This window comes from Sturnus vulgaris, chromosome 7 (assembly GCF_052056855.1).
Source record: "Sturnus vulgaris isolate bStuVul1 chromosome 7, bStuVul1.hap1, whole genome shotgun sequence".
NCBI classification, from domain to species: domain Eukaryota; kingdom Metazoa; phylum Chordata; class Aves; order Passeriformes; family Sturnidae; genus Sturnus; species Sturnus vulgaris.
Window position 1 is genome coordinate 7,133,046 of NC_142249.1, and position 26,955 is coordinate 7,160,000.

A 26,955-nucleotide genomic window follows, 5' to 3' on the forward strand; every position below is an offset into this window, starting at 1 on the left:
ACAAGCCCAGGGATATATGATGGATTTACTCTCTGCCCAGCACAGGAAGTGCCTTGCAGCTCTTCTGGCCTCCAGGGAGCAACACTTTTTCCCATTCCCTCCTCTTTCCTGAGGAGTTCTAACTGACCCAGCTATTTCTAGAGTTTGTGGCCCAACTGTGTTTCTCCTAGACCAGGAAGAGAGCAGGTTTCCCATGCCCTTCCACTTCTCCATAGGCATTCGTATTTTGCAAGTGGTTGTTGATTTTTATCTGCCTGGATCGAGAAGGGAAGTTCTTATGTCTTGTGTTGAAAATGTGACATTCTAGTTCAGACACCAATATGCAGGGCATTAGGCAGTTCTTGCTGACCTTGGCAGAGCTCATTGGCAACCACTGCTGACACAGGGCTCCCTTATGCCGAGTGATGTTGTCCTTTTAATCCTTGGACTTTCAGTTTTCCCTCCTTTCTGTTTTCTCCTTCTGATTAGGTGAAAGGATGTCCCATCATGTGCCCATCACCTGAGAAAGGATAATTTAAAGGGCCAAAAGTCTGTCCCCCAGTTATATCACAAAGGTGTGATTATCTCCCAGATGAGGAGCTATTCCTTTTCCATGACATTAATACTATTCCCTGTATTTATCCTCTTATTAAAGAGTTGATGTGTCTATTCTTAGGTATATTTTTATGCCTTAGAAAAACAATGCTCTCTTCCCCCCAAGTCTGGGTAAGCATGGTTTACTATTCTTTTTTAGGGTTCCTAGAGACTTTGTGGTATATGATTATGTTAATGAAGCTATTAATGACTGTCCAAGATGTTTGGGGTTTGCAGGCTGTCCATCTTCTTGCCAACATTGTCAGGGGCTGAATATGCCCACAGAGAGAAGGGAAAGCAGTTACTCTCACCTTTCCTCCTTCAAGGCTGAATTCTCTAGCTTCATAGCCTTCCTTTAGAAAGTGGTATTTAAATTCCCCTCAGTCATGATTCTTCACTGAAATAGGCTGTGGAGACAACACAGCTTGCTATTTGGCTCATGGCTGAAAGGTAGAGAGAAAATGTAATTCTGCTTCATCTTCCACATCTGTTCTCCTGGCTGCCAGATCAAGTGCTGGAATAAACCCAGTGCCCTCTCAGTACAGCTGGGATATCCATCTAAAAGGGTTTGAGCTGCTGCAGAGCAATGCTTCCAGTTTGGTATTATCTCATTCCTGCAGTGCTGCTCTCTATGAGTCAGGCTGCTTGATAAAATAACTTATTAATTCTCATGTGATCCAGTCATCCCCAGCAGTTGTCACCAAGGAAAGATCTGTCCCATCTCTGTTCCCTGTGTTTTGCCACTAATTCCATCTTGGCATTTGCAGAGGACTGCTTTAGTGAGTTTTGCTAGCACCATTCTCCTCCCTTACTCAAATATAATGACTGTTTCTCTTAATAGGTGTGTAATTATCCAGCCATGTTAATGACCTCGCATTGACCAGAAGAACTGTCAAACAGTGACTTCCCTGCGTGCAACAACTCTGCTCCTGCCCTTGCATCCCTGTGATAAGCATCAGCTGCTTGAAGCCAGTTTGGGGCAGATCTGAGGCACGTGGGACAGCTATCCCACTTAATTCAAGAGAGTAGGAAAGCATTTGGCACCTCTTCTTGCACAGCCCGCCAAAACTGAACACTTCCACAGGAATAAAATACTCATTGTACAATAGCAAGTGACAGCCTGCTTCCTTGCTGGGCAGCACACAAATGGGGGATCTCACTGGACACCTCCCCTCACCATACAAACGTGTTTTGTCACACAGCCTTTTAAAGGGAGGGCATTACTCCTCACCAAAATGCTCTTTTTTCCTTCTAAGCCATGACCAGAAAAGTCAGGGGAGCTGCAGCAACAGTGTGTGGCCCTGAAGGGATTTGAGGGCAGAAGCATTGTGTTGCCTCTAAAACTTATAGGTGTATTTTTAGGAAGAAAGTTTGAATTCCAGATGAAAGGGTATTGCAAACGCACTCTGAATAAGAAAAACTGTTATTCTTTTGTTTTGCAAAATTTCCTCCTAGCCCCTGCTCCAGTTCAGCTTTGTTCCTGTCACTTGTTAGCTCAGTAGCCCTTGGGTCTGACTTTATCCATAACAATAGCTGAGGTGACCACCACAAAAAAGATTTTTTCCTGCCTAGAGATAATCCACTTATACCATTGTAAAATCAGTTTTGTTTGCTTCCAGTGATCGAGATTTTTGAGAATTCATCTGGCAAGGAATGGCTTTGCTACCCCATATCTGTGCAGTTAAGACCCTCACTTTTCAATCTTAAAAAAAGTTGATAAATGGCAATGTTTCTGGATTGTTTCTGGGAAAAAAAAAAAGCCAGTTGTTACTGCAATTTTCAAAACCTCACATTTCCTTTCAGAGGATGATTATCTGTTAAGCTAGGATGAGCTCCAAGTGTAATTTTCTGGGTAAGTTGTATTGAACTTTGCAAGGTACTGAATCTATCATTAATAAATTGGCATGTATCAATTAACCAGTTCATTTTACAGAGCCAACTTGGAAAAGAAAAATCTCATCCAGGCTCCAAGCAGAAGGAACAGTGGGTGTGAACGGGGTTACCAGTGTGTGATGTATGATTGTGTCAGGCTTATATGGGTCAAAAAACCTGAAATGAGGGGTGTTCCTTCCTGGGGAAGAATACCTGATGACTTGGTGGTACAAAATACCCTGTTAATAAATATTGCCATGACTCACACAGTGTTGCACTTTCCTGCATGTAATCAGGGCAGCCACACAGGAAAACTGGGAACTGCCTAACTGGGAGTAATGGAATTGCACGTGGGCAGAGTTTTCTCTTTGGGGAAGCCAAGTCCACTGAAGAAGATTACAATTTGAAATAAAAATCAGTGACACTTCAACTCGTGCTGGGTGAGGTCCAAGCAGTACAATTTGGATTCAATCCTGTTCTAATAATGTACAAGTGAAGTGACTCTGAGACAACAGGCTCTTGATGTCAGTCTGCCAGTTCTCTCAACTAGTAGCAGGCTCTCAGACCTCTAATTTGAAGATGCCCTTCTTTTTATTTATAGCAAGAGTCTGAGCTCAGCTTTTCTTGGAATGGTGGGAAATGGACAATCTGAGCAATTCTTTAGCTTCCTTCATTGCTGAGCTTGTTTTCTCCAAATTGCTGAGAATGCTGTGAAAGGAAGAAACATTGGATGTGTTTGAGATGGGTTAGAATTCAGACAGTCCTGAATTCCAAAGTCCTGATGCCCAGGACAGCAAAATTCCAGGAGTTCTCCCTATTAAGTTTTTGAACTGTGTTTAAATCAACCCTTTATGTTTATGAACTATCTGGATATTTAACTCGTCTATTTTATGTCTGCACATATGCTGGAAGAGGCAGTCATTGAGGAAATCCTTTCAGTTTGTGTTTGCATGTCAGAGTAAATGGCTTATGTTAAAATAAAAATTCAAGTAAACAAACACAGGATAGGGTTTACTTGGTCTGCTCTCCCTGATGAGCAGGTACGAGGAAATTGAATTCACTGTCTTCATTTTATAATGGCAGAGTGATACCAATTTAAATGCAGCAAAAGCTGAGGAGTGGCAAGTGATGGTGAAGCAGAAAGCAGATCTCCTGGGAGCTTATTTGAACTCTCAGATTTTTTGACATGCATATTCTTCCATCAAAGCCAATCTGAAAACCAGCAAACTTTAAAAGAGTTGGGGATCACACCTTAAATTAAAAATGTCTCAACAGCAGTAAGTTGCAATCTACTGATATGTGAGATCACCTCTCCCACCTGTAGTACATGTACAGCCAAAGGGCCCATTAGTAAAATGGCTCTGAGATCTTGTTAAAGAGTTGAAACCAAGGGTTTGGTTTCCTTAAATGCCAAGGGCTAGGTACTCCCCATGGCTAGAGTGCCAAGGTTTAGGTTGTTTTAACACCTAAAAGTTCAACTTTAGGTGTCTGAGAATCCTGGCTGCTGTGTAAATGTGTATTTGACTTGCTGTTTGAGTGCAGGGGACCAGGAAACCAGTCCTGCCTCCATGGGGGCAAGGGAAATCCACACATGTATTCTGCAGACTCTTCTCCATGGCTGTGGTTTGGTGGTGCTGCATTTAGTGGTTCCTTGCATTTCCAGTGCCTTTGGTGAGCACCTGCTGATTGTGCAGGTGGAGGACTTTTGGCAGCATCTAAGGAAAGCAGAATAAAAGGTCTGAATCAGCAGACACTATTTTACTGTGGGTTTTGTTGCTGGAAGATTATCCTTGGGCTTCCCTGTTAAAAAAGTATATTCGGCTTCCAAAATATTTCTGCATTTACCCCTGGCTGGGAGCTTAGAACAAAATGAACAATTGCATCAATTACAGAAAGAAAAGCAAGTTCTGGATTGTACTCCTGGAAGTCTCAACTTGTAAATGAACAGCTTTTGTGCAGTAATCACTGGTTTGATGACTCATAAAAACATGCAGGAAAAGCAACTCTGTTGTCAGGACTCCCACGTGTGCAAGTGAAACCTGCCTTAAGTGTTGTTTGAGCCAAGATATGGCCTGCCTTGGAGTGCTGTTATATCGTTGTTCCTCTTGCCACAAGCTATAATTTCGTGGTGACACAGGTCTCTCCTAGAGAGAGAAGAACTGGAATTAAAACCACAGAAGGGATTCCTGCTCGTTGGGTGCATGAATAACAGATGTCTCTCTTTCTCTCCCTGTTTCCACTTTGGATTTGCTGCAGGTGCATAGGGCCACACCTGGAGGACTGCATTGGGCTGATGGATAGGTACTGGCTGGGTGCTGGCTGCCTGTGTGTCTCCATCCCAACACGTGTGGACAAGGGTGCATGGCTGTGCAGTGACATGGTTTGTTCTGTAATTGCCTGCAGGTGTAGAGGCCCCGCTAGTCATGACTGCATTTTCTATCCATGGACACGGCAGTCCACCCTGCCCCAGCACGCTAGGTAACATCCCCAGCCGAGCCCCTGCCCTGCTGCCACGGCAATGGCATATTAACCACTTTGAACACACTGAGGGGGGACAGCACAGCTGCTCCAAAAGCCACATCTGCCCTCCTGTTAAAGGCAATGATCAGAAAATGCCTTTTTTTTTTTTTTTCCAATTATGTTTAGCTTAAATCAATAAGTGTTACACTCCGAAATTTCCTGCAGATATCCATTGCTTCCATATTAAATTTGAAAATTCTGGTTAAATTGGAATTCGCTTGTTTTCTCCTTTTTTTCCCGCTTGTTTTTTGTTTAAGACAGAATTTAAAACCAATTGAACCTCTTTCTTCCATCCACCTTCCCTTGAAAAAGTAAATTTGGTTGCTGGAAGATTATCCTTGGGCTTCCCTGTTAAAAAATTATATTCAGCTTCCAAAATATTTCTGCAGTTACCCGGCTGGGAGCTTAGAATAAAATGAATAATTGCATCAATTACAGGAAAAAAAAAAAGAAAAATAAGATCTGTGAGTACCAGCTAAGCTATGTTACTTGGTTGGGAAAAGATGCTACTCTCGAGAGATTCTTAATATGGAGCTTTCTGAAGCTGTATCAGAAGAGAGCTGCTGAAGAAACAGGTTTATTTTTTAAGAATCCAGACTAGAAATGTTTAGCAACATTTCTTCCTTAATTCACATAAATTAATTTCTTCCTTCTATAATTTCACATAATGTTAACTTCTTCCTTATTTCACGTAAAACTATTTTTTGATTTTTTTTTCATTTTCTATTCAAAAGAAAAATTGTAACCTTGCATCAATTTTATTTTTTAGTAATGACAATTGAAACAAATTAGCAAAGTAGGCTTTACTCTGCATTCTTTTTCATTATATCCCTACATTACTATTGAATTTGTTCATTCTTAAATTCAAACTGGTTAATATGACTTCCAGGCTTTGGGATTACTCTCCTAAGCTAAGATTAGATAAAAAATGCATAAATTCAATCAAACCCACCTCATTAAGGATTTCAATATGAGTTTTTTTTCTTGTCTTTTTCAAAAGGTTTTAAGGTTGCCTTTCCTTCTTAATTGTGTACATAATGTGAATATGCCTATTTCTAGCTTATGAAGAAGAACTTATTTGGACTTGAAAAACAGTGCACTATAAATGCTATCAAATGGTACATTTGTTTATTAAATCAGCATCAGTTCTGGCTTAATTCATTAACCACTGAATAAGCAACAGAAGATGAGGTTTTCAATATTTCAATGTTTTGTTTTAATCTTTCTGATCTGGGATATCCAGTTGGAGATACTTCTATGGGGCCTCATTTTCAGATGGACTCATCCAAACAGAGCTGCCCCAGTTTTAAGGGTCCCAATTTCATCAACTTTAATCAAAGCACAAATACAGAATTTAAAAATAATTATTATTTTATTATTATAATTTGTAGTAGTAGTAGTAGTAGTATTTCCTTACCAAACTACAGAAATTAGAGGAATTGTTTTGCTCTGTTCAGTGGTTTTACTCTTGCTCCATTCAGTCTGGGGGTGAAAGCCCTCAAATGGTTCCTGTTTCCTTTGGATCTGATGGATATTTTTCTGCTTGTTTCAGCCTTGCTGAATTCATTTTAGGAAAATTACTGCACTGTGTTGAAATGTCAGTATGTATTCTTTCCACTTTCAAGGCAAAGAAGGAAACTTCATACCTCTATATTAGATTTGTGAAATTGTGCTTTTTATTTTTTTTTTTTTTAATTGTGAAAATGGTTTATTCTGTGTGGGCTAAAAGTAAGCAAAACTGCATTGGCAAAGTGACACATTTTGTTATAATAGGGTTGTAAATCCAAAATGGATGTGTTTAACTTTACATAGAACCTTCTTCATGTCCCTTTAACAATAACACCCTCCTGACAGTTATAAATCTTAATTAATTAATGATCAGGCTGACCCTTATCTATTAACTTGAGTTTTTTCCATTGACGTGATTATCAGTGAGTAGAAGGGGACAGGGCTTTCTGCTGTTCAGGCAGCTGAAAGTGAGAGCAGGGCTTTAACCCAAACAAGATATTCCTCATCTTCTCCTATTTCCATTTTCATAGCAGTGTTGCTTTTCTTTCCAGTTTTTTAGCTTGCAAATTGTTTATGCCATGATCCATTGACTTGAGGGCTTTTGTAAGAGTCTGGTAGAATAGCAAAGTAATTCTTTCTGTCATGTTTAATAAAGATGAATCAGATGTGTATCACATGGCTTGTTTTCCAAATGACTGGTGAAACTTCAGGTTTTTTGTTTATCTTTCATCCCTTCAAGTTTGTGGGAAAACAATCTCAATTTTGGCAAAGCATTTCTTTCTGAATAGTTTGGTTTGGGTTTTTTTTTTTAAACCTTTAGATTCAATAGAGTTGTGTCCAAAAGAGCAGCTCCTCATGCAGCTTCCTGTGTAGATTATTCCTGTAGAGCTTTGGTTTTGTTTCCACCATCCATACCAGTCTTTCCTAGAAATTGCCAAAGCAAAGATGGAAAGCAGAAGAAGGCTGGAATTCCCCAGGATGCCCAGAGGAATTACCCATCCTCCTTTCCTGCCTCTTATTACAATGCCACTCCTCCTTTTGCTACCTCCTGGCAGTTGCATTCAGTGGTTTTTTGTGGTTGGAATAGCACATTCCAGCATATTCTGGAACAATCAAAAAGATGATCCCAAGATTGGGATAACTTTTGCTTAAAAGGATGATTCAAAAACTATAAAAATAATGCTCTGCTGGTCATTAAGAAAATACTCTAGACAGTCAGGAAAGGCTGGTTCCTTTCAAGTTCACCAGAAAAGTTTGGCTAATGCAGTTATGGCAGTGAAACTGAGGACAAAGTTTTTACCTGAAATATGAATTTTTATTGGCTTATCCTTTGCTAGGCTTCATTCACCTTAATACTAGGAGAGAAGAGATCATCCAAGGAGGAGTGAAGTTTCTGTTTTCTGGTGTGTGTGAGATGCTATATCTAAAGATATGATCAGGAGCATATGTTGGATATGATAGGAAAGAACCAGCACTGATATTCCTGGTCTGAGTAAGCTGGTGTCTCTCTTTATGCCCCAAGAAAATTTCATTTACATTTCCCTTTTAACTAACAGAAACTAATTAGCCAGGCCCACTATTGTCAAGTGCTTAAATAGAATGTTGTGTAGATGTTAACTCTAATTACAATCCCATTGCTAGCTTTGTATCCAAAAAGGATGTTCTCTCAACAAATCATCACTTCCTCAACAACAACAAAAAGAAAAGCTGGTTTTATCTACTGCCTATGTGCAGAAGAGCTAATTAACAGTAAACCCTGTGTAATACAGGCAAATCCTTTCATAGCTGTTTTGTACCCTGTCACAGTATGACTTCAACAGAATTTCACAGCAGCTCTCAGTAGTTGGTGAGGAAGGGAAACCACCTCCAATAAACTGCTTATGTTCATGGCTTTCATGGTGCTCAACTCCATTGCTTGGAGGAAAGCACCCCATATGCTCTCTGTTTTTATATAATAATTACAGTTGTTCTGGAGGGGCAGAGGATCTCTGTATAAAACGAGAGGGAAAATAAGATCTGTGAGTACCAGCTGGGCTATGTTACTTGGTTGGGAAAAGATGCTACTCTCGAGAGATTCTTAATATGGAGCTTTCTGAAGCTGTATCAGAACAGAGCTGTTGAAGAAACAGGTTTCTTTTTTAAGAATCCAGACTAGAAAAGCAGAGTTTCAGATCCTCACTCTGTGGGTTGCATAGATCTTACACAGCATCAAACAGGACAAATTCACAGAAGGAGCTGGGTTGGAAAAGACCTTTGAGATCATCAAGTCCAACCTATGACCAAACCCCACCTTGTCAACTAAACCATGGCACTGAGTGCTACATCCAATGTTTTTTAAACACCTCCAGGGGTGGTGACTCCACCACCTCCCTAGGCAGCCCATTCACCCTTTCTGTGAAGAACTTCTGAATGCCCAGCCCAAACCTCCTCTCTGTCCTCTTGTCCTGTTGCTTGTTGCCTGGGAGAAGAGACCAACCTCCACCTGGCTACAACCTCCTGTCAGGTTCATGAAAGAGATTGACAGAGAAATCCCAGTTCAGTGGGAGAACTTGCCTCTACTGAACTGGTTCTCAAGCCAGACCTTTGCTGGGAGTACTTTAATTCTTGCCATGGCATTTCCCTGCCTGGAGCTTTAGGAGGAGTACATTTGGAGTACCCCTGTGACATGAATGGAAGTCACTGTGGTGATCTTGTGACCTCCTCCATTTTTTTATCTCTTACACATTTTAAGCCTTGTTTTTCTTGTGAAAAGGGTGTAGGTGGGTATTCCTTCTTTCCTGTTGTACAGATAGAACTCTAGAATGGTTTGGGTTGGAAAGGACCTTAAAGCTCATCCTGTTCCACCCCCCTGCCATGGGTTGGGACACCTTCCACTATCCCAGGCTGCTCCAAGCCCCATCCAGCCTGGCCTTGGACACTTCCAGGGATGGCACAGTCACAGCTTCTCTGGGCACCCTGTGCCAGAGCCTCCCCACCCTCCCAGGCAACAATTTCTTCTTCATATCTGACCTAAATTTCCCCCCTTTCAGTTTGAGGTCTGACCACAGTGAATAAATTGCTCGTTGTGTTAAAGCTTCTGTTCTGTACCATGTTCAGAAGGATTTGTCTGTGATCAGTGAGGGCTGATGCTTCACCTGCTTTGCTCAGCAGGGTTGGCTGGCATGGGCTCATGGTATGGAAGGACTGAGCAGGGTATGCTACTATAGGGAGAAATACATTTTTAAGGTCAGGAGAGTGAAAGAACTGGAAGCAATTCACACCCAATGCTGTTTAAAATCTGTTCTTTGGCTCCAGTAGTTTGAGGATCCTGTTGAGAGAGTGTAGGATAGAGTAAGGCCAGATCTGGTGTTTCTACAAGTTTGTTATGCAAGGAGTAGAATGTGAGCTATAAACCCTTACAGGATCTTGATACTATTGATACTCATTGACCAAGTTTCTCAGCAGCTGTGCTCGTTTTTTACAGGAAAATTCTTTGTTTTCAAAACTGACTAAATTATCTTTACTGAAACTATGAGCAGAAAAAATCAGTGATAAAGGCCAAATGTGATAGGTCACTGCTGGAAGAAAAGAAGCAATAGGAAATGCAAATTAATAAATGGTTTGTTAGACTGGAAAACAGCACAGAGTGCCATTGCAGAGGTCATTGCTGTTGTTTCTCATCACCCTTGTGTATCTGTATTGATTTGGCTACACAAATAATATAAAATTGTGCCATGGAGAAGTGACCTTATTATATGGCAACAGTATATATCTCACCACTCTCCAATGAGTTTCTCTCTTGGCTAGAAATAAGGATTTAATTTAGATTTAATGTTGTTATAAATTAATTATCTATTATTAAATATATATTTGTAGAGCTTTAGAAATATGGAAGATGTAGGGTTGTTTAAACCTCAGTGAATGGTTTCTTAATAATTCATAAATATTTAATATATAATAAATCAGAACTAAAGCTTGTGGTCTTCCAATCTACCTGTGCACTGTAGGATTTGTCACTCTTAGCAAGATTTACATGACAAATGTATTTGAGTTGAGAGCCCAGCTCAAACTTAATTCTCTGCAATCTGGCTTACTCCTTGTGACCTCAGTCAGGTGTGAGGGAGCTGCAATTTCTGCATGCAATGGGAAGCTCTTGGCTGGGGTTCTTTAGAGCAGCACATCCTCCCCCTGTTTGCTTTTCATTGCCTGTTGAACACCAGTTTTCTGGGATGATGGAACCTAGAGCATGCAATGCAGATGAGAATTTGCACATTGACGTTGCCTTTTTTGTTTGTTTTACACACCAAAATATATGTTTACTTCTCAATTAATTTGCAACAGCTTTTCCAGATTGGATTAAAAGTAGCAGATAACTTGTTAATGATGGTAGTATAGTTGTCTGCCAGTCCTTTTCATTTGTTTTTGCAGGTATGGAAATATCAGTGTTCAATTTGATACTTTACTAGTGTGTAGCAAACACAATGGTAAACGAGTTAAAGTAATTAAACAAGCTGTAGGTTTCAAGGAATTAACAAAGTCCTGACATTGGTGCTATGTGTGGGAAGTTGTACCTCAGAATTTACCAAAGGTGGGAAGCATTACCACAAATACCAGCAGTACAGGAAGAGTGCATTAGGAAATCAAGCCATCAGACCAAATTACTTAATCTTACCAGAATTTTTTTCCATGCTGTAAAGTAAAGTAACGGGGTAGGAAAATGGCATGTAAATTATCTGTACCTTTGGGTAGTAGTTTCAAAAAACTAAATTCAATTTCTAGTGGGAAAGGTGGGCTAATACTAAATTCATTCCCCATGCCATGGCCTCTGTTAGTTCAGCTTTCTTTGCATCTCCTTTCTGTAAAGCAGAGGTATTTTGCTTCTTTTCTCCTTCATTACAGGGTAGTGGATAGAGCTGAAGAAGAATGTAGTCCCTGTAGCTTCAGAGAGACTGACTGTTTTCCCAGGAATGTGTGTTAGAGAGGCTTAAGAGAAGAGCCATTGGAAATAGAGCCTTGGAATGAAGTTTAGGAATTCAAACAGCTAAAGCTGATTTTGGCTCAAGTGAAGGTGTAGAGCCAGATTCTCCTCTAGACCAGGAGGTCAGAAGACAAAGTTTGGTTAAGGGTGACACTAAGCCCAGCAGACTGAAAAAGAGATTTGGGTGTCTGTGAAGTATAAAATGGGTGAAATCTGAGAGATGTTCAAAGCAGCAAAATGCCAGTGCCTTTCTAATGAAGGTTATTAATGCCTGGAATGATTTGCTGTGGTAATGTTCTCTTCTCCAGCACTAGACTTGTTAAGTCAAGAATGGGAATCTTTTTCTTGCAAGCAAGATGGGTTTGTGCCGAGCTTGGAGGCAGAGGGTGGTGTGGCTGCTCCTGCCATGTGACAGCACACTTCAATGTCCATGGCAATAGTTTCCAGCTGTGATCAGCTCTTGGCTCATGCTCTAAGCTAGAATGTCCTTTGAATTTTGATTCAGATTACTGGGTTGGACACAGACAAACAAATCCAGCTGCTGAATCCTGGGCTTTGGCTCTTGCCAGCTGTGGGTAAAGCAGAGTGAGAGTTCCACATGACTTTACACAAGATTTCTCTTCTGTTCACATATGCTTGCTCATTAGAAGTTAGGTCAGGTAAAATTCAGAGTTTTCAGACTGTCCTTTGCCAGGAGAGATGAGAAACTCATTCAGATCTTATCTGTACTTTTGTCAAAAAGCTTCATGCTTTTTTTCTTTTTCAGTCCGATGTAAATTTTTAATGACACCATTTTCACTTGCTGGTGAACAAGATCTTTTGCAGACATATTGGCTGTTTCATCAATAGGAGATAATGTCGAAAATCATTTCTGTAGTTATCTGAGATTGAGCAAATGATAAAACAGGCAAGGAAAGATTATGAGATAATGTGAAGAGCAGGTGCTGGCTAGTTCTGATTGAGCTTTTCTTTGGCAGAGGATTGTGAAGAGGTAATTCTGTCTTTGCCTCTTGTGTTACACTTCTCAGCAGAGCTGGTAGTTTCTCATACTAAAGAGCTGTGGCATTTATGGAGAAATCTGAGAACAAGTACAACCTCATCAGCAGGACAAGGGCCAGGCTTTGGTTAAACATGGTCCAGCCATGATGTAATCCCTGATTTGTCAATGATACAAAGTTTTTTCTAGTAATGCCTAAAGGAAAACTCTGCAATGCAATCAACCTTTTTAATGAAAAGTGTGAACTTTTTCCTCAAACAATTTGTCTTGGACTCCCTGCCTGTGGCATAGTGTGTCCTGTGGAAACAGGATTTCAAAGTAATACACACACCAGTGTTGGATACCTCTTAAAATGGTCACTTGAATTTTTGTTACCTGTTTTTACTGTGTTCGCTGTTTCATTTTAACTCATAGTTCTCTACTTGTTGTAAATCCAATAATGCTTAGATATGAAATTAGGTAATACAGATATGTCTTAGAAGGCACAGAAGCTGCAAAGCACTGTAACATGAGTGAAAAGAAGTGGAAAGGAGAAGGAAGCAAAAAGATGGAAATGTAGTTTTATTTGTTGCCATTTTTTTCCTCAAATTAATCCTGCAAGGTTAGAATCTGTAGGCCTGATGTCAGTGTAGGTCATGCTGGAAAGGAGACAGACACTGCAATCCCTGCTTTTGGTGATGTAGTATGTTCATCTGCAAATTGATCAGAAAATAATGCTGGGAACATCAACCAGAGTATAGAGATCCTGTAGGCTGGTTGTTCAGAAGCAAAGAAACTGCAGTGACAGGGTAGACTGACTGGAAGGAAGATGTGTAATTCCACAAGGACAGTTCAGCAGCATGGCAGTGCCAAACCCATCTCCTCTAAGTTCTCACAGGCTTGAATCAGCCATGGGAATATTTTCAGTTCATGCCAGTGGTGTCTGTATTCATGGGCATTGCTCTGCTTGGGTGAATAGCCTTCCTTTAAACAAATGTGCAAATTTCACAAGTAAATCATATCTTCCCCTGCCCCTAATGGACCAATGAAGGGAAAAAAAGAAAAGGTAAAAAGTATTCCTGCATTAAAATTAACCATAGTTGTTAATGTGTGTAGACTCAGTCACAGCAGGGATAACAGACAAAGAACAGATTGAAGAGATATATCCTTGCTTTGAAACTATCCCATCTCCCATAGATAGGCAGTGATGTCCTGTGCATGTGAATAACTTGGATGTAGGCTAAGTTCAGTCTCACTTCAGCTGTGGGGGAATTCTCAGTTCCTGGATCAACCAGAGGATCAGGGCTGCAAATTCCGAACTTTGGGATGTTCGAGTCAACTTTTAATCAATGGATTTTTAAAATAGGGGAGCAGTTTCCAGAAAACTTCCAGTGAGAAGAAGGGTATCACTAAGAAAGCAGGCCAAAACATAGAGCTGGATCAGTATGTTTGTATATAATCTCTTAAGTTTTCATCAGCCTTTTTGTGCTGCTGATTACTTAATACTTCAAATACATATATTTTTAAATTGGAATGAGAAGCAATCCCTCTCTCCCTCATGACAGAGGTGGGGGGGAAGTATTGGAGCCTTCTCTCTCCTTGTTTGTTTGGCTTTTTTTAAAAAATTTATGGACCTCTAAAGAGGTTCAGACTCTGGGAGACCTAAAAGGCAGAAAAAGTCAGCAGCATCCACTGCCTGCCAGAGAACTGGTACTTAGGTTTGGGGATCTGGTGGAATGGGGAAAGGAAGTGGATAGTGACTGAAAGAGGAAAAAGAGATTTTTAAGCTGGATCACCTTTTCCCCAGATGCTTGGCCTGTTCTGTTCTGGAATTGCAGTAGCTGTCAGAAGATGAGTTTCTTTAACATTTAGAAGCTGCATAGATAAAGCAGTAAATTCTGGAATGTTCTGTCACACAGAAATTTAGGAGAAGGAAGAGCTATTTTACTAAATTATCATTTTCCTTGATGTGGGCTATACAAAACAACCCTAATAAAAGAGCAGTTGGAGAGCCAGGGTTGCTCTCAGTACCCTGACCATGGCCACGAGCTGCTTTTCTGTTCCAGTCCCATCTGTGGCTGTGGAGGTGGTGGGAGGCTGCTGTGTGCACAAACACAAGCCCATCAGCACTGAGCTGAGAGCAGCAGGATGCTCACAAAGGTGCTTCCCCTTGGCTCCTTTACAGCCACTGCAGTGGATGGGATTCCTTTGGCTGGCAGTGGATAGGGAAGGGAGCAGTGACAGTGGGTGAGTTCAGAGCTTCTGTGCTGAACTTTCCTTCTTAGAATGGCCTTTGGGGAAATGCTGGAGTGGGGTGATGACTGCAATTAAGAGGAGTTGCAAGATACTGCAGAGTTTCTGCTTCAGTAACATAGGAATGATTGGGAGATGACTGATTAGTTATTAACATAGAAGAATTTTTGGACAAAGTATTGTATAAGAGGTGATCCTCAATAAACCTTTGTCAGAGAAAAGGATATCAGTTTTATATGAGCTTTTTCCCCAGTGAGCAAATGGGGTTTTCTAATGATTGATATAATTTGTGTAGGATGTTTAGACAGTATGCTATTCCAGTAAAATAATAGTAATAATCCAAAAGCAGTATCAGACATACTCAAAGAAATTCCTTATACCCTACTCTTTATCTGCCTTCAATTTTCCTCTATATTTATGAGCATTGGCTGCATTTCTTCCCTGCTATACTCCACAAAGATAAATTCTGCATATTTAGAACTCAAGTGATGAGTAGCTAAAATCTGTGTTGAAGTTACCAACATCATGGCCATTACAAGTGTTCTAATAAATGTCCCAAATGCTATATTTATATAAACATGCCAGTGCAGAGTGAAGTGTGACTGTTTTGATTTCGGCTTTGAAGGAAAGATTTTTAACAGTAGGTGTCCATTAATATATGTAATGTAATACATGAGAGATATGGATGCATATTTCCAACCTGGCCTTGGACACTTCCAGGGATCCAGGAGCAGCCACAGTTTCTCTGGGCACCCTGTGCCAGGACCTCTCCACCCTCACAGGGAAAAATTTCTTCCATATATAATCTAAATTTCCCCTCTCTCAGTTCTGAGGTTTGGTTTTTCTCTTCTATCAGTGTCCAGTGCTGAACCTTGGTGTGACTTTTCCCTTGTGTGCAGGGGCTTGTTCCCCTTGGAGAGGTGCTCGGGCAGAGGTTGGGGCTTTCTTCAATGTATAGATTTTTTTTTTTTCATAAAGGAGAAACATAAAGTCCTAAAGATTTCAGAGGAAGGAATGTGGTTCAGAATGTCAGATTTGGTCCCCAGGTACAGTCCTTGAAGGCTCTCTGCTGTGAAATAGTCCTGGAGCTTGAGAAAGCAAATGCTTGCTGTCCCAAATGACTCAAAGCTGGAACAGGAAGGAGTCCAGTGTTCTCAACCACTTAAACAAAATATCTGCTCTGTACTCCTTAAATCTTCTGAATTACTACTTTCAGAAAAGACTGACATTACAAAAATGCAGGAAAGTATAAAAAGAGAGATCAATGCATTTTGATTTGGGAAATAAAGTAAAAACGAAGGACATGAGGTAGAGAAACCTTCTTGCAGCTCCTTGGAGGTAGGCAATCCACCTGTGCAGTCCACAGGCATGTGGGGGGTTGGGTATTTCCTCTATTGAATACCTCAATTTCAGCAAACACTTAGTGAGCTTAAGTGAATTGCAAGCACTTTCCACCAGTGGAATTCAAAAAGTGTTTTAAAAAAATAACAAAAGGAAGAGCAGAATATTCAAACCATTTTTCTCCTGATAGTCATTAAGAATACTCCTGAACATTTCTTCACATTCTCTACTCTTTGTACTTATAAAAACCTATTGAAGAGCAGAATGTTCCAGTTTTGAGCTAGAGTGTGTATAGTCTATGTGACCCATCTCCCACGGGATGTTTTGGTACCTGCAGATTTGATGTGGAGGCACCACATGAAATTGTTCTAGCATGTGTTTCCCAAGTGATGTAACAGCCCTGCCATGGGTTGTGCTGCTCCGTGGTGCTCCTGGATCTGACACTGAATGAACAGCAAACACTGCCACCAAAGCAGGCCATGCTTCTACTGGAGAAAAGTGGGTTTCCTTGATCAATAATTTCATGTGCACGGGCATGATGAGCCAGCTGACTGCCACTGGATGCAGGGAAGCAGGCTGAGTTGATTGCTTCTAACAGGAATTCTTTATGCAGAGACAAACTCCTTGAGCTAATGCTGATAGTTTGGGTTTCAGAGCAGTCCATCAGCATCCATGGTCATTACAGCTCCAGTTTCCTTTATTTCAAGCAAAATATTATTGTTTCCAAAGAAAAGGGGACTATGACAACTTTATAAAGCAGATTGTTCTTTTACTTGCTGAACTGGCTTCATCTGTGAGTCCAGTCTATTTGGTTTAACTGGCTTTGTGTCACAGGTAAATCAATTCACATTATATGGGGCCTGACTTGGCATATTTTAAAAACAATGCCAATCTGTTTATTTAAAGCACAAGCCTCAAAAAAGAGTCACTGTGCAAGCTCTTAACAATAGCATTCCTTTTTTAAGTTGAGGCAACAGGAATGTGATTGTCCACATGAGCCTTGGCCCAAGTGAAGGCTGTGTCTGCTCTTCAGTGATGTTGAACTGCTGAGTGGACCCAGACACAACCTGCAACCCTCAGGTCATTGTGCACACTGAAAAGTTGTGGCTGGTTGACAGTTTGCCCGTGTCTGGATTAAATGTGGGATTGGTAGTAATTGTGTAACTGTGTGAGATCAGCTGTGAGTTAAAATTTGTGTTTAATCATGATGAAAACTCCCAATCTGCACATAAATAGGGCCATTTATCAGTTTTCAAACACCCTCAGATTAGGAGGAGAGAGGGGGAAGGGTGCCTTGTTCTTGAAAAATAGTATAAAGCAAAGCAGTCTTGATGGGAATAACATCAGATGAGTCCTTGCCCACCCCTGGGGTGAACACCAGGTACTCTGGACATTGTGGCTGTCAAACTTTGCACAGCAGAGAGAGGCTGTGGAAACACCCACAAATTTGCTTCCCAGCCTGGTTGTTTGTCTTGTATGTTTTAAACACTAAGAATATCACTACAGGATTGGTAGAATCCATCAGATCTCTCAAAGGGCAACTTCAAAGTTGGCTGAACCCCCACTGATGGAAGTGGGTGAGGAATGCAGAAGGTGGGGAGCATCCATCAGGAAAAAAATAATGCCTCAGTAAAAAGGATTTAAGAGAAGGAACTGCTTAGCAAACACTCAAGGTTGTAATGAATCCTGTTTGGATAGATGGATAAAAACTCCAGGGAGGAGAAAGTTGCTACAGGAGCTTGCAGCCTTCTAACAGCTTGGCTTCAAAGCTCAGTTTCTTTACATCTCATAGCAGGTGGGTCAGTGCCAGGGATGGAGAAACAGGTGGTGTTTGTCAGCTTTACTCCACAGCTCGATTTCCTCTCCCCTTTCTGCTGCACTCTCCAGTGAAGAGTGTGAGACCAGCCGTGTATTCATCCAAATCAGTCATTAGGCTTTAATGCCTGGTCTCAGGGCACTGTGGGAATTGCAGATGTCCTGATCTTTTGGAGTAGATGGAGTGGTAGGAGCCCTGCTGCTGAGCATCCTTGTCCGTCTTGGAGTACTAACTTTGAACTCAGTGTCAGTTTTCGTGGGGTGGGATGTGTGTTACGTGTTTGTAAATTTAAAAACACAGTACACATTTTAAAAGAAATATATATATATTATTCATTTCTCCTAAGGGAATACTAAAATCTTTCAACTTTTAGCCACAGCTACACAGTTTCTAGTTTAAGAGGCAGGATTTTTGTGTTGTGAGGGGTTTTTTTTTCCCTCCCACAGCCTCCCCATCTTTTTCACTAAGCCTTTTCCACTTATTAATTGGGTCCTCAGTTGAGGGAGGGATGTGGGATAGCAAATTAATTATATGGGGTTGAACTATGATTCAGGGCCATGCTTCTTGGACTGCTAAGCCTGTTTTGATGAGCATGAAAATCCAGAAACACCTAGCAGAGATTGTTTCCATCCTCTGGAGTAGATTTCCAGTGTGTGAAGAAAAGCAGTGGCTCTGTCAGGAGCTTCCTATTGGTGGGTTAGTGGTGGAGCTGTAAGAAATGTGAGCTAGGAATGACTTTTGGCTGTCCATTAATAAGCTGGACAGGCAGGACTGACATGGAACTACCTCTCCTTGCTTGACTTTAGCTTTTCTGAGCCTTTCCAGCCCTCCATGCTTTTAAAAATTACTTTAACACGATGGGGGCTTTTGATTGTGCATCTTTTGTCTTTTAATCAGCATTGCTCATGGAATTAGTTTTAAGTGGGCAGTAGTCTCAGGGGGCAAATGTCAGGAATTGCAGTCATGGAGTTGGCAGTGGGATAGTAATGTAACAAAAGTAAGTGGATTAGGCCCTTAATGCCACTAGAGAAAAGGAGATTTGTGTGTCCTGCTGCCTGTGAAGCCAAACAGTTTGTTAGGTGCACGTGCAAAAAAATTGAATTAAAAAAAACCTAAATGGGAGAAGGTTTTGTGACTTCAGCAGCAGCTCTGGTCAGTGCCACTTTGCAGGGATCCTTGTTGAGCAGCCCCAGCAATGTCCCAGAGAAAGGTAAACAGCTTAATGGAATTCATCAGGGTATTAAAGGTAAGGCTTTGCAAGCATGAAAATCAGCAGAGACCTGAGGCAGGAGAGCTGATGATATTAGCAGAACAGAGAGAAAAAGCAAAGCCAACCCAACAAACACAAGGGAAAATAACTCCAGTGATGGGGTGGCACCCTGAAAACTGGCCTTAGGAAATAATCCACGTGGGGTTGAAAGCAGTGGTGAAGAGCTAGCAGGGAGCTGTGGCTGCAGAGACTTGGCATTTGGTCCTGGAGCAAATAAACCCCAGGGCTGTTGGCTTTGGGGCTGAGCTCAGCAGCAGAGAGAGGAGAAGCTGCTGGGTGTGTTGTGGCTGGCACGTTTGTGACTGACAGGATTTGATGCAAAAGTAGTGGCTTTGGGAGTCAAGGCAACTGATCACTATTTGAGTGAAAAGTAGAGCTTTTCTGCATTTCTATGATTTGTTTAGCATTTAAATATGTTCTTTTCTTGCACAGTGTAGTATCCCTTTCACGCTTCCTTTTTAAGCTTGCTTGATGATATGTTTAGGTGGTGCCTCCTGAAAATTCAGGTATAATATAGCTTACTTCACAGTAGCAACTAAAATGCTTGTTTGGTGAAATCATTGAAAATTATTTCCTTTTTTTCAATTACCTATTAAAAATGAGGACATTCTTTCAAAGTCAGTGAGAGTTCACATGATGAATCATAAAGATCCATTTTGAACCCCCCTTGTACTCTATAACAATAAAAGGCCTACAAACTTCATTTTATTTTCTTCATTACTTATTATGTCCCCTTTAGAACCATTTCTTTATTATAGCCTATCATGTAAATATTATTTGGACTACTTTTAGAGTACACAGGACTGTAAAACTCCAATTACTTACTTTGACAACTGTTATGTTAGTTATTAATATGCACTTTAAAGCTGGGAGTTCTCCTGCCTGTTTAGTCAGTCTGTGGTTTGGTGGTGTTTGTTAAAAATTATATGACTGTTCATACAGCATAAAAATGAATTTTAAAAATTCCTCTGCTCAAGAGCATTAGGCAGCACAAGCTCCATAGAAGGCTTTTGGTGGGCAGTGTTTTTTATAACTGTCTATTAAAGACTTTCTTGCATCAGCAATGTAGAAAGACATCCAGACAAAGAGGAGCATTGTTTGGGGTGGATATACCAGATTCTTTAAGCTCTGCACTCAAAATCACAGAGTAACCACTGGGGTTAGAAAGGGAAATGTGTTTTAAGGCTGGACTCCCTGGAGGAGGAGGAGGAGGTGGTGCTGGACTCGTTCCCCAAACACCATAAACCGTTTTCCAGCCAGACAACATTCCCCTTCCTTTATTTGCAAGCTTATAAAGTCTATGAACTGCAATAGGCCTTTGTGTTAATGTGTTTACCCTGGGAAAACGTGGCAGTGGTGCTTTAAATGCTGGATGTGAGAGTATGAGGCTTTCTCAGAGGTAATGTGGACACACCTTCATGCACCATACCAGGGGAGATGCTTCAGGAAAGGTTGTAAAAGGAAGAATAAAGGATTGTGTAAAACAATTTAGCATTTCTGAGGAAGACTCTTTAAAATTTTTCGTAGCTGTGTGGTCCATTTTTATTAATAGGCTCTAATGTACTTTTCATCATCATTCAGATGTAAGTGAGGGAGGCTTTTAGAGCACAGCAGTGACATTTCCAAAATCTTGACAACAGTTAGTCTATTTCCTGGGCTTACTAGGCAATGCTTTCAGCACCATCATACTCCACAATTGTCATGCTGTGATTTTACCCATCTTTTCACCCATCTTTTCAGCAACTGTCCAGCCACTGTTGGAAGGATGTTAAATGCTCTGAGTGTGTTCATGTTGGTAAGTTGTTGGTATGCTGTGAAAATGCCTCTATCAAGGCACTGCTTTGAGTTTTTCCATGGAGGGAGCCTGATATCTCCATTGCCTATGTAGGTGATCTCCCAGTCTTGCCTGTGAAGCTCCCTCTCACTTCCTCCATACTCAGGAAGGCACAATAGTGGTGTTAGTCTGGGAATTTTTTTCTTGGCTTGTTTTGCCCAGCAGAGGAAGCTGCAGATACCTGTGTCCTCATTTTGCCATTGCAGATTTGCCTTTGCCATCAAAAGTGCATGTTGTGTTTCCTTGTCCACACGACTCCTCACATATGCATGGGGGTTTGTAAACAAAAACAGAATTGGTATCATGATCAAAAACGAGCAAATTCCCACCATGTGTCCATGTGTGTGCCCTGACTTCCCATTTGGGCTGGAATTCCCGTCATGAGGCAGTTAATGAACTTTCCACATGGCTGTGTTTCATGTGCCCAGACATTCTTTGGGCTCTCAGCCTAGCTGTGACAGTAAAGTCTGTGATTCTGCTTGCTAGAACCCCCCTGATTGCTGCAGGAGTCATTGGTGGCCTCTTCATCATCGTCATCATGGGCCTGACGTTCGCCGTGTACGTTCGGCGCAAGAGCATCAAGAAGAAGAGAGCACTGAGAAGGTTCCTGGAGACTGAGGTGAGCCCAGGCTGCTTCTCACAGCCTCTTTGGGGACACATGCAGGGCTGTTCTGCTCTTATATTACACGTGTTCAGGTCTTCAGTTACCAGAGAGCCTGTAGAAATCCTTTTGCTTGCTTTGTGCAGTCTAAACTGGTGAAAAGAACTAAGTCGTTTCAGGATGCTGGTTTTCTGCACAAGTACAGACTCATGGCTTCTGAAGGCCAGCAAAAGTTGCCCATGAATGCTAGAAGGCGTGTCCCACCAGATTCCTCTGCTCCCATCCTGCTCTCCACTGAACTTGTATGCCAGTTCATCAGCACACAGAGCAGCTCTCATGCTTAAACATGACAGCGTTTCATTCTGGCCGTATTTAGGTTGACTTTTAAGGCTGAAATAAGTTCTTTTAGCAAGCTCTGGTACAAACTTCATGCTTAAAGGCAGATGTTGTAACTTACTGTTGTTCCCAGTGCCTACAATGCCTTTGTAGCCCAGATTTTGTCAAAGCCTGTAATAATGATCAGTACTAATAATGTATTTTATCAAGCCAAGAGACTTCACAGAGCTTAACCAATTGAAGTTCACAGTTCTGCTGGCAAAAACATGTAGCAGAGCTGTAGCAGAGTGCTGTGATGGCTCCATCCTGCTCTTTGAAGTGTCATTAGTGAAGGGGGCAATCTAGGAAGTATATTTAAATGTAACATTAAATGTATATCTATCAGCTACTGCAATGATGATTACCACCATCTCCTCAGCCCTATACTTGAGACACTTTGCAAATGATGGTATTTTTAAATTCGGGTGCCCCTTTGTAAGATAATAAAGCTTGGAAATGCTGTTAGCTAGTGACTCTTTGATAAGGCATTATTAACAGTGCTGTTTTCTCTTCTGTTCCAAGGGTTCTGCTCCCACTCATCTCCCCTGTAGAGCCTGGGAGTAAATGATTTATGCATCCCCAGTCTGTTTGCACAAGTATCTTCATGTTTGGCTAGAATTTGTGTTGCTTGTTAAACACTGTTCAGCTGTATAGAAAGCTTAACAATACTCAGTGCCTTTAGATGAATAAATCTTGCCATTGTATCAACCCATACTTAAGCCTAAATTATTTTAAGCAGGTTGTTCTCCTTGCATTGGCTTTGAACTCCAGACTTCATTTTTTTATTTGGTCAGATAAAAGCTGTGGCTGGCAGTCCTGAGGGACCAGGGCCTCCTACTCAACATGTAAGGAAGCTGCTGTCTTGGCTGAGAAACTGAAGATTAAATCAGGAGCATCCTGAAATAAACACACAAGCAGTTGGCTTTAGTTGAAGTCTCTAGCTGGAGGCTGTACCTTACTCTTTTTGTAGATCATTCTCCATAAAACTCTACAAGCCTGGTTTTAGACCCCCACAACACATCCCCACCTCTCCCTGCCATTCCTGGGTTGGTGAACTGTGACACAGAACCTCTTTTCATCCTTCACAAACTGAAAATACAGAAGTGTGCTGCCAGCACGCCTAATTTTCTTTTACAGTAAATCTTCCTTTCATGGTATAAAGTGGAAAGGAGGAAAGAGAAATCACTCAACTTGTTGCTGTTTGGTTTTGTTATGTGTTCTTATCCATTCATTGCCAGATACTGCTATTTTTACCTGAACAAAACGAATTAGTCAGGTCAACTAATTAAGTAGTTCATGGTGCCTGAAGAGCCATAGAAGCAGTTCTCAAACTGCAGAGAATGGTGCATTTAGCCTTGTAAACAAGCAGCTTTGAAATGCTGCAGTAGTTTCAAACCAATTTGAGTAGGAGGAGCCCTGAATTATTTTCCTCATCCTGTAAAGGAACAGAATGTTATTCATGTGTTGTATTGAGCATTGTCCTCTACATGTACTTTCAATTTATTTTTAAAGAATGATTGTTTTTCTGGCAGAGATGGTATGAGATCTAAGAGCATTTTTAACTGAATGTGCCATTGTGGCTCATTTACAGTTTCTTGGGACATCTTGAGCAAATTGTCTAATTGCAGTAAATTAGTGGCTGTTATAAATTAGTTGTCTGCTCTAAGGTGTTTTCTCCCTAAAGCTGTCCTCCTGTGTGGTAAAACAGAAGTTAAGAAAAACCATCCCTTCCTCAAAACAGAATAAGAATGTGATGAGCCATTTAGTCCAGGCCATTAAAAAGAAATATGGCCAACTTAAAAGACACTAAAATGGGCAAAAATAGGATGTGGTACACTGATAATAAATGCTATATTTCTGTCATGTAGAAAATATTTATACTGCCTCCATTATCAAAAGTCCTTGGATGTGCTACTCTGACACCAATTTCAATTTCCAGTTCGTAATTCCATCACACAGTTTCTGGAGGAAATTATTGTATTTGAGTGAGGACTTGCTTTATCAGATCTCTTGGCTTCGTGGTATTGCTCGTTTGCTTTTGAAGATGAAAAATCCCTCCAAGGATTGGCAGGGCAGTGGTGGATCTCCACCAGTGTTCTCGTTCCAGCATTTCCTTGGGTTGGTTGCTCTCAGTATCAATTTCTGGTGGGTGTTCATGTCTAGCAGTGTTTGAGGCTGTTGGATTTCCCTCCTCAGCTTGTGGAGCCCTTGACCCCGAGCGGCACGGCGCCCAACCAAGCACAGCTCCGCATCCTGAAGGAGACAGAGCTCAAGAGAGTCAAGGTCCTGGGCTCTGGAGCCTTTGGAACAGTGTACAAGGTGAGAGTCTTGCCCACACAACCCTCAATCCCCTCTTTTAACTCTGGAGCAGTCAGGTCGTGCATTGCAGCAAAGCAGCCTGGCCTGTGGGTGAGCAAGGTTGAGAAAGGATTCTGGAATTGTGCAAGGAACACATCCTCAGGATGTTACATGCAAATGTTATTTTTTGGTGAGCAAAGACATGTCAGCCCCAGTCATTTTTATGTGCAAGGGGGCCACACAGGCTGGACTGTCCTGCTGGCAAAGTGCAGCACCAAGGTTTGCCCTTCTGTTCTTCCATAAGAGCAGGACATTTTTGGAAAGATGGATAAACACTGTCTTTCATTTCACAATTGTCACATAGGTCTTGCAACAGCAATAATACCTAGTAAAACAATGCCATTACCTAAACTGTAACACTTCTTGTTTCTTGCATTTGAATAGGAAAGATGAGTTACATCAGGGTACCCTTTAACAACTGGCATGTGAGAGTGGAACCCACAATGGAGAAAGTACTTCTGTTAAAGAAGTGTTTATTTTTTAATATCTGTTGGCCAGGTCCAGATCTCAGAGGCATGAAGTAGGGCTTAGTGGGCAAGTCAAACCAATCCCCCAACCCTTTGGGAGCAGCCCAAAAGTGCCAAATTAAGGTGGCAGGTCAGAGCACCTGCATCTGTCCTCAAAGAGGGGAGGAAACAAAGGAAGCACAGACCAGGTCTCTATAGCTGCAAGGTCTTGGGAATAGATTTACAAATAACGAGTTTGAATATACCTAGATGATAATAAAGTGATAGAGATGGATGCCATGAGACTGACAAGAACACAGCAATAGTCAAGGATGATGGAAAAGTAGCCCAAGACACATACAGTTTGTGAATTTTAATTTTAAATTTCCTTTTTAGCCACCTAAGTTTTTGATTCTCAGGTATTAAGTAATTAGACAAACAACCCCTAAATGTTTCATTCTAAGTATATTTTTCTCAGGGCGTTCTGTTCCTGCATGATGTTATGATCTGGTGATAATCAGTTTTGAGAGTTTACTGATAGCTTCAAATGTGAGCATCTGAATCCAGACAGAAAATCCAGAATTTTGTTTAATTATATCGAAATCAGTGTCAGAATTTTATCTGAGTCACTAGAAAATGTGCATCATGGCCGAGCTGTCATTGCTCTTTAGAAACCCTGTTGTGGACAAGAAAATCGAGGATGTTCACTGATATAAAAATGTTTCACTTTACAGCACAGTTTGCTTTTGATGTAAGAAGTAGTTTTATGGATTATTTTTATTTTGTAACTTTATGTATTCTCAGTTCTGCATCTCATAACTCCTCTGCATAACATGACAGAATATATCAAAAAGAACTGTAACTCTGAATCAAGTTTTCCTGGTTGTTGTCTTATTAGTCTTCTATCAATTTTTAATTTTTTTTCCAGGGGATCTGGGTCCCTGAGGGAGAAACAGTGAAGATTCCTGTGGCCATTAAGATCCTTAATGAGACCACTGGTCCAAAAGCCAATGTGGAGTTCATGGATGTAAGTAAGACATGAGCAGTGTCTTTGGGTTTTGGCAGGGGTGGTGTCTTTCTATAGCCCACAGAGGTTGTAAAGACAAATTTCTGCCAGTTTCCTTTCCTTATATTTAAATAGCAGAAAGAGGCTTGTACACCTGGCAGGGCTGGGTTTTCTACTGCATGTGCTCCAAGATACTTGGATTTTCTAATAAATTGTTTTTCTGTCAGTATAAGACTAAAACTCCTCTGTCTCAAGGGCCAGATATTGGATCTTTCTGTGGCAGAAAAGCCATGGAAGGAAGAGGAGGAGTTGCAGGGGAGCAACTTAGTATGCAAGCAGGTCTGTAATGATGTAGAACACACAGGAACAGAAATTCAGCTCAGTTCTCCCCCACTTTGGTGTTCTGAGAGTTTGGGAGCTGGCAGCAGCAGCAAAGCATAGCGAGGAGAGGGGGGGAAATTAAAATCTGCTGGTTTTAAAAGCCCTTTTGCTTTACTAGTCTGAAATACCACGGATAAGAGGTCAAGATGGTAATTTCCACAGATGTTCTATGATCACAGAGGCTTTGCACTCAGTTTTCAGCTCTGTGTCAAGATCAAGGCTTGCTGACACCATGAATATCTATATCTTATTCAGTGACAATTTTTTGAAAAGTCGTAGAAATTTGCACTCTTTTTGTAAGGCCCTCTTGTGAACTTGAAAATTGCATGACTTTTAAGTCTTGCTGATCTGTTCAGTGCATAGGCCTAATTTGTTAGCATTAATGAGACTGTGAGCCACAAGGAGAAGGTACTCCCATTATATAGTCTATTTTTCCACCTAGAAGTGAACAGAATTGTGTAGTTATGGATTTATGTGTTCCAGAAAGCTGTTTCATGTGTGAGTTCTTGAAGAAAGGAGGTGTAAGGGAAGGGATTTCCTGTGCTTTTTTACAGAGCACTTCATATACATGTTGGTTAGATCATTTCCAGCCTTGATGATTTTATCATTCTGTGGTTTTACTGTACTCAGTGATCATTTTGCACAAATAATAAATTTAAAAGGCAGTTTGGGCACTGTTTAAAAGGAATTAATTGCACTAAAAGGATAACAAGTATTAGATATTTTCTGCTTAATGGACAAAGAGTCTTGCTAATAAAGAGGAGAGGTGGGATCCAGTGAACTGGATGTCAGTGATACAGATTCCAGCCTAAAGGTGAGGGAATTGTTATCACTGTCTATGAAAGTCAGGGGAACTGAGCAATTTGT

The 26,955-nt window shown here is 41.0% G+C and overlaps 1 protein-coding gene across 3 annotated transcripts in view; it reads left to right on the forward strand.

Annotated features, from left to right (window-relative positions):
- The window catches only part of ERBB4 (erb-b2 receptor tyrosine kinase 4), a 548,792-nt gene that overhangs the window by 420,031 nt on the left and 101,806 nt on the right, over window positions 1-26,955 (forward strand). Inside the window, exons 16-20 of one of the 3 annotated variants that reach the window (XM_088167659.1) lie at window positions 4,702-4,746; window positions 4,849-4,923; window positions 21,408-21,540; window positions 24,094-24,216; window positions 25,630-25,728. In XM_088167659.1, coding sequence (XP_088023785.1) covers window positions 4,702-4,746; window positions 4,849-4,923; window positions 21,408-21,540; window positions 24,094-24,216; window positions 25,630-25,728 — 475 coding nt within the window. The remainder of the gene's footprint in view (window positions 1-4,701; window positions 4,747-4,848; window positions 4,924-21,407; window positions 21,541-24,093; window positions 24,217-25,629; window positions 25,729-26,955) is intronic. The other 2 variants (XM_088167658.1, XM_088167657.1) reach the window with 2 other exon arrangements.